Genomic DNA, 6,196 nt, shown 5'->3' with positions numbered 1-6,196 from the left:
AAGGGTGGACTCATAAAAGACCATGGAGCAGTTTATACTGATTTATTTCGTTTGGTGAGAGCAGGCCTGTGGGATCCCAAGTTTGCTATATACTCTTGTGGTAGGAAGACCACGATCACATTAGAATTGCTCTGACTTACATTTGTGTGATCACACAGAATGGGTGGAGGTGCAATCCTGGCAGCCTGGAGGGCAAATGCAGCCCCTGTGGTCAACATCTCTTATTTTGTAGGACTGCATGGCTTAGAAGGTAGTTCAAGTTGGGAGATTTATCTTTAGCAAAAAAACAGGAATCATTTAAGACTTAAGTTAGTAAATCTCCTTCTTTAGGCCAGTGTACTGGCATCACTGGCAGGTATTTGAGGCGAGCACTGTCAAGACAGTATGATTTAATCACCCTATAGCCTATTTTGATTGTATTTCATTAGAAATAAAGAAGCAAGTATGTTAGTGGCTTGCATGTCTGTTCATTAAATTACTGTTGACTTTTTTCATTGACATTCCATAAATGGCAAAGTTAAGGTTAACAATATAAATAGGGGTGCTGAGGATTATGAAAGAGGAACCCATGCAATTAAAAAAAATGGCTTACATAACCTGATATCATAATAGACAGAATATTTATTTAACTTGCAGTAAATTGACACACCTCTAGACAGAGACAATTATGACTGACTGTAAAACATCTGACAGAACCAATTATGACTGACTGTTGTTTGCTACCTTTGCGCAGAAATAAATGAAACACAGATATTTGGAACAGAGACTGCTGCCTGTGTGTCTAAGCTCGCTGTAATTAAAATACAATAACCAGTAGGCGATGTAAAAAAATCAGTAGCTAATTTGGTATGTTCTTTAACTCTTTAAATAAAAGTATGAGAGAGACACATAAAGGATATTCCACGGCCTTTTTTGTGCCTTCCTAGACAAACCAACCCAACCATTTTAGCTCTGTGTTCATAGGCACCTACATTGTTTCTCATGTACCCGATGCAGGTACACACGCATAAATACGAAAAAAGGTGAATATATTTTTACTTCTCACTCTGAAGAGCAGGCTGTCAACAGAATAATCAGGGGAGAGAGTTTAATAATATGACACAATTAGATGGCCCAATCAGTAGGAAAAAAACCACAAGACTTTCATGGAGTCATGTCTTTGAGAATCCAAGAACAAAAGTTCTTGATCCTGACCATCATGTTATTTAGTCATTTTAATAGGAAGGAAGGGAAATTGCAGTAAATGGAAAAATGGAAAACACATGCCCAGGTATAGATAACCTCCAAATATTTCCATCCTTGCTTCCAGCTATCAGTACAACAGTATGGGGTAAATGGATTTCAGGTACCTCTTAATTTGTTTTTTTCCCCTCTATCCCCTCTAATAATATAAAAATATACCTAAGTAGCTAAACAGACTTGGATGGGGTGCTGAATTTGACAGGGCCATCCAGAAGTTCAGCCTGGTTTGTGAAGGGAACACGGGAGCAGTTATGTTGGGGGGGCAGTCTTGGTGATATGATTCTAAAATTTTTATGAGAGTCAGTGATTTATTAACTTCAGAGAATATAGTACCTGAATTTTGATTCTATGCAGTCAGAAGCATATCTTCCCCCCCCCCCCCCCCCCCCCTTTTTTTTGTTTTGGAGGTTTTTTTGTTCAATTTCTGTTAAAATAATTTTAATTTTCATTTGTATATTTGTTTTGGTAGTATCTTTTATATGCTCTACATGCATATAAGTATACCTCTTTAGGTATAGCCATGTATGCATTCTGCAACAGTGATCGTCCTAAAAGATTTGCTTGCTACTGAACTCAGATATTGTTGAAACAATGATGGGGTGATAATAGGTGTAGAACTATTTTGGAATGTGACTGAGTACTGAAAGGCAATTTCAGTCAGTTTGTATAGTTTAGTTTCCAGAAGGCCTTAGGTGCATTATTGATTAAATTCTCATTTAGGAAGAAAGTAGGAGCTTTTATATGCATCTCTAAGTTGAATGGTATGGTAACTCGAAGGTATTGACTGGCAGTGTGATATACGACGGTCACAGATGTCTTTTACTCAGAGGAGCAGAGTGATGCTGGTTGTCATTCTTACTCTGCTGTGTGGCAGCGTAAATAGTCCCCTTTCTAACCAACCTGGTGGGAAAAGTCAATATCCCATCAGCAAAGGAGGTAAACACATCAGGAGCTGTGTCCTCTCTCATCTTCCCCTGCTCTGTATTACTACAGTTCTTTAAATCTCTTCTCCCCAGTCATCAGATGCACTTGTGTCATTCAAATGCATGGTGTGGCTGTGCTGCAGACACAGCCGCTGCCTGCCTCTCCTCCCGGGGCTCCCGGCTCCCATTCTCTTATAATTGAAACTTAAAATTGGCCTCATTACTTCAACGAGGCCCCTCATATTTCTCCGGTTTTTTTCAGTCCACCCTTTCCTGCTTGCCTCTACGAGGGTAATTGCATCTAAGAAATGTTTGAAGCGTACTGTCAGAAAGGTTATCGCATATAATTGAAGTTAAGATTTAATGGCGGGGGGGGAGCTAGGCGCTCCATTAGCAGGATGGCTGGAGCCTGCATTGGAGCTGTACGCGGGCCCCTATTTTTGTTCTATACTTTCAGTCCCGGTTTATTGTTTGCCTCATCGTTCTCATGATTAATGTGCATTCCTGTTCTGTTCACATGTGCCAGCTGTTTCTCCCCATTGATACATTTCACCTTGGTCCTTCCTGAGCTCCAGGAAGCTTTAAACTATTTTAGCCTAGTTTGGAGCTACAAAGATGGTATATTCCACCGTTCCTTGGTATAAAGAGTGTGGTTTTGCTAACGTGAGCGGTGGCAAGTGAACCCACTTAAATGTATCATTTATCTTGGAAATGAATAAACTAGTTAGTGCTGAATTTGTGGCAAAGTAGGTTTGGTGTTTTTATGGATCTGGTTATTGCAGTTTTCAATGTTTGTCTAATTAAACCCCACATTTAAATAATTTCAGGATCATTAAACGTGTTTATGCTGTAGTAACTTCAGTCTGTTAATGAACAGATTCTCGTAATCAAAGTTTTTATTGTATTGGTAGTGTAGCTTAAGGAAATCTGAATTCTGCCAAAAGACATGAGTCCATTGCTGTCTGGGTAATGGTGAGAATGTGGTATCTTTAATTGTGCACCTTCCACCGTGTGCTTACTGCCCAGAGTTGGCAGTATAAATACCTAAATCTGAATATGACAGCACAATACCTACCTTCATCACAAGGATGCATGAAAGGTGCTTACCAAGTGCTTTTAATCAACATATTCAGTTACTCAAACCGGCATCATTAATTTAAATTTTAATTTAATTTTTGAAGATTTGATAGCATCATGCAGAGCAATTGAGTTCAGTGGAACTTTGTGAAGAACATGGAAAGCCTACGCAGGTGGCAACTGCTCAGTAAAACGTTGCTGTTTGTATCGTAGCCAGTAGCTGATCTTCTGAGCTCATCTTTAAACATCTGAAGCTCAACAAGAAATAGTTATAAATCCTCAGGGAAGAGGAGTTCAGAAACACCAAAATTGTAATAGCTATTTCTCTTCCTGTGCCCCCTTCCCTGTAATCTTCTCATGTAGCAGTCCTTGCCATGGCTGCTGAGACAAAGGTGTGTCCCATGGGACATCTTTATCTCGGTCACATTGCAGGAGTCACCGCAAAAAAGTCATTTCTTCCCTCACACAGGTGGGCTCAAAAAACCAGCATGTCCCTCTCCTCCAAACCCTTCTCTTAAAGAAACTCAGCTTCTTTAGAGACAACTGTTTTTTCATCTTAACTTGTGCTGTGTAGTAAAAGCCGTTAAAGAGAGAATGGAGGCTCCATTGTTACAAGTTCAAAGCGTGAGGAGGGCAGTACCAATGTTGTGAAGGTGACAGGAAGAAATGAGACAACAGCTTTTAGGCAGAGCTGATGAGCAGCAGAAGGATTGTGTTGGTTGCTCACAAGACACATGCTTACATTGTGCCTAAATGGCTTGAAAGCTTGACCTTTAGGTACCTGTGCCATCTTCTTGTAATTCTGCTTGACCTGGAGTCCCTCCAGCCTAACAGGGAGGAAACTGTCTGGGAGGGCACCTCCTTTTGCAGCATATTCTTCTTGTGTGCTCAGTAATGCACTGTCCAGCACTCCATGTTCCAAGGTGTAAACTGCAGCCACTGGCTTTTGGGTAGGAACTCGTGTTTCTAGGACATGGAGCTGGCTGGAAAGGAGGAGCACAATTGCACCAGATCTGCATCAAGTTGGCATTGATGTGTATCAGTATTTTGCTCTTTTGGTCTTTGTCCACAGCCTTTGTAAAGCAAAAGCCAGACAACCACCCAAACAAAATCCCTGGATTTCTTTTGGATGACATAAAATTTAGCAAAAAAAAAACCAACAGAAAAACCAGTTTGGGCTTCACTGCAGAAGACATGAGCGTGAGCTTGCACACACACAGACATGTAGGCGAATAAATGTATTGCATTCCAGACATTTCTTCACAGGTATTATTGGTGAAGCATTTGGGAATGGCTCTCTTCATTCATGCATCAGGTGAACCTGATGTCTTCTGGCTGAGATAGCAGGCATCTTCTCTCTGTTTTAGGGTAGAATAGCATGGAATTTCCCTGTTTGTTCTACTGCCCTTTTCCTTCCAATTACTATAGTGGTGAACATCACAATTTCCATCCTGCACACAAGATGAATGTGAGAATGCACAAGATGTGTAATAAATTTGTCCCAAGTTGTGCCAGTGCCAGTATTTGCAGCAGTGGGAATGAGACAAGTGAAGCATGGTTTCCTTCACTTCTGAAGCCAAACTTGGGCAGCATTTTTCCCTACTTCAAACCCCCACAATCTCTGCATAGTTCTCACCAAGTTAAGGCACATTTTAAATGAGATCCTTTCAAAGCCAGCCCTGCCATCGCTTATTTTCTCTGCTGTGACTTAGGGAACCCCCATTTCACTCTAGTTGGGCGACATGGCTGGGCAAGTGGTGCTTCTTGCCAGCTCCAGGCAGGAACCACTGCACCCATACCGTTGGGGCTGAGGGAGCAGGTTCACCATGGCCTCTCACTGGCTGGTACCGTGCAGTACAGGGAGAAGCAGGGGGAAGGCACCAGAAGTTGGGAGAGCTTGCTTGTAAATGTCATTTTTGCTAGCCTCAGCACTCACCTTGTATTTTAAAATACCGTGACTTGCAGTAGCAGTGAATGGAAAAGTACTGGCTTTTTGTGGTCATTTAATCCTTCTCTGCTTTTTTTTCTTTGTTCTATCAGAGTATTTGAAGAAGAAGCCGCTCAGGAAGGAAGTCTATGAGGCATACAAAAGACTGAAGAGCACTGTAGACAAATGTCTGTCCACAAGTGGCTACTCAGAAGTGAACCTCGGCAAGCTCTTCACCATCAATATAGGAAGATCTGTGGAAGAATCCAATAATGAAAGACAGTAATTGATTAAAGATGGAAGGAAGCAAGAGGCTAGTTCCTGTTTAACAGTCGTGATCTCTAAAACAATAGTCTATTTCAGTGTGCACAATGATGTTGTCATCATATCAAAATAATCATCATATAATCATATCAAAATAAATCATCATATCAAAAATAATCTTGTCTCCTCAGAGGAGGAAAAACAGATGATGAGAATGGGACTTGTGAGTCATGTGGACATGAAATATTCGAGGTGGTTTTACCTTCTGTTTTCCTCTTCATTGAGAAGCCAGGGTTATTAAAAAGGGAGCAGTTGAGTTTGGCAGTATATTTTGTTGTGTACATAGACCTGTGAGGAAAAAGGGGGTGGGGGAATTGCTGCTTTAATTGGATAATTCCCAGTGAGAGTTGCTGGAATGTAAGTGATCCTAGACTTTGCTCCAGGGTATTTAGTAGAGGTGCTCTCAGGAAGAGAGGTTAGTTGAGGTCTCAGTAGGAGCACTAATGTTTTGCCTTTTCACAGTTTATCTTCTTCCTGATCATAAACATACCAATTAAAAACAATATGAAACCTATATGCCTTTAGATGTCCTAACACCTTCCGAACAGAGGTAGGAACACTTAGCTTTCAAATTTATTAAAGGTAATGACTGAAACCTGGAGGTGCTAAAAATAGGGACCATCTTTCCAAGTCGTTCTCTTTTAAGTGTTGTATTTTGCTATGTTGGAACCTGCTGTCTGGATGTAAAGACATGCACATGTAG

At 40.9% G+C, this 6,196-nt stretch overlaps 1 protein-coding gene across 1 annotated transcript in view; it reads left to right on the top strand.

The window, feature by feature from the left end:
• The window catches only part of POLA1 (DNA polymerase alpha 1, catalytic subunit), a gene marked incomplete at both ends in the record, with an annotated part of 204,339 nt that extends 198,884 nt beyond the window's left edge, over window positions 1-5,455 (top strand). The window contains one exon of the mRNA XM_080612848.1: window positions 5,283-5,455. Within this exon, the coding sequence (XP_080468974.1) occupies window positions 5,283-5,455 (173 nt within the window). The remainder of the gene's footprint in view (window positions 1-5,282) is intronic.
• Window positions 5,456-6,196: the final 741 nt, after the last annotated feature.

Source organism: Psittacula echo (assembly GCF_963264785.1).
Source record: "Psittacula echo genome assembly, chromosome: 3".
Lineage (NCBI taxonomy): Eukaryota > Metazoa > Chordata > Aves > Psittaciformes > Psittacidae > Psittacula > Psittacula echo.
The sequence above is the reverse complement of the archived record's forward strand: the minus strand, read 5'-3'. Positions and strand labels throughout refer to the sequence as shown.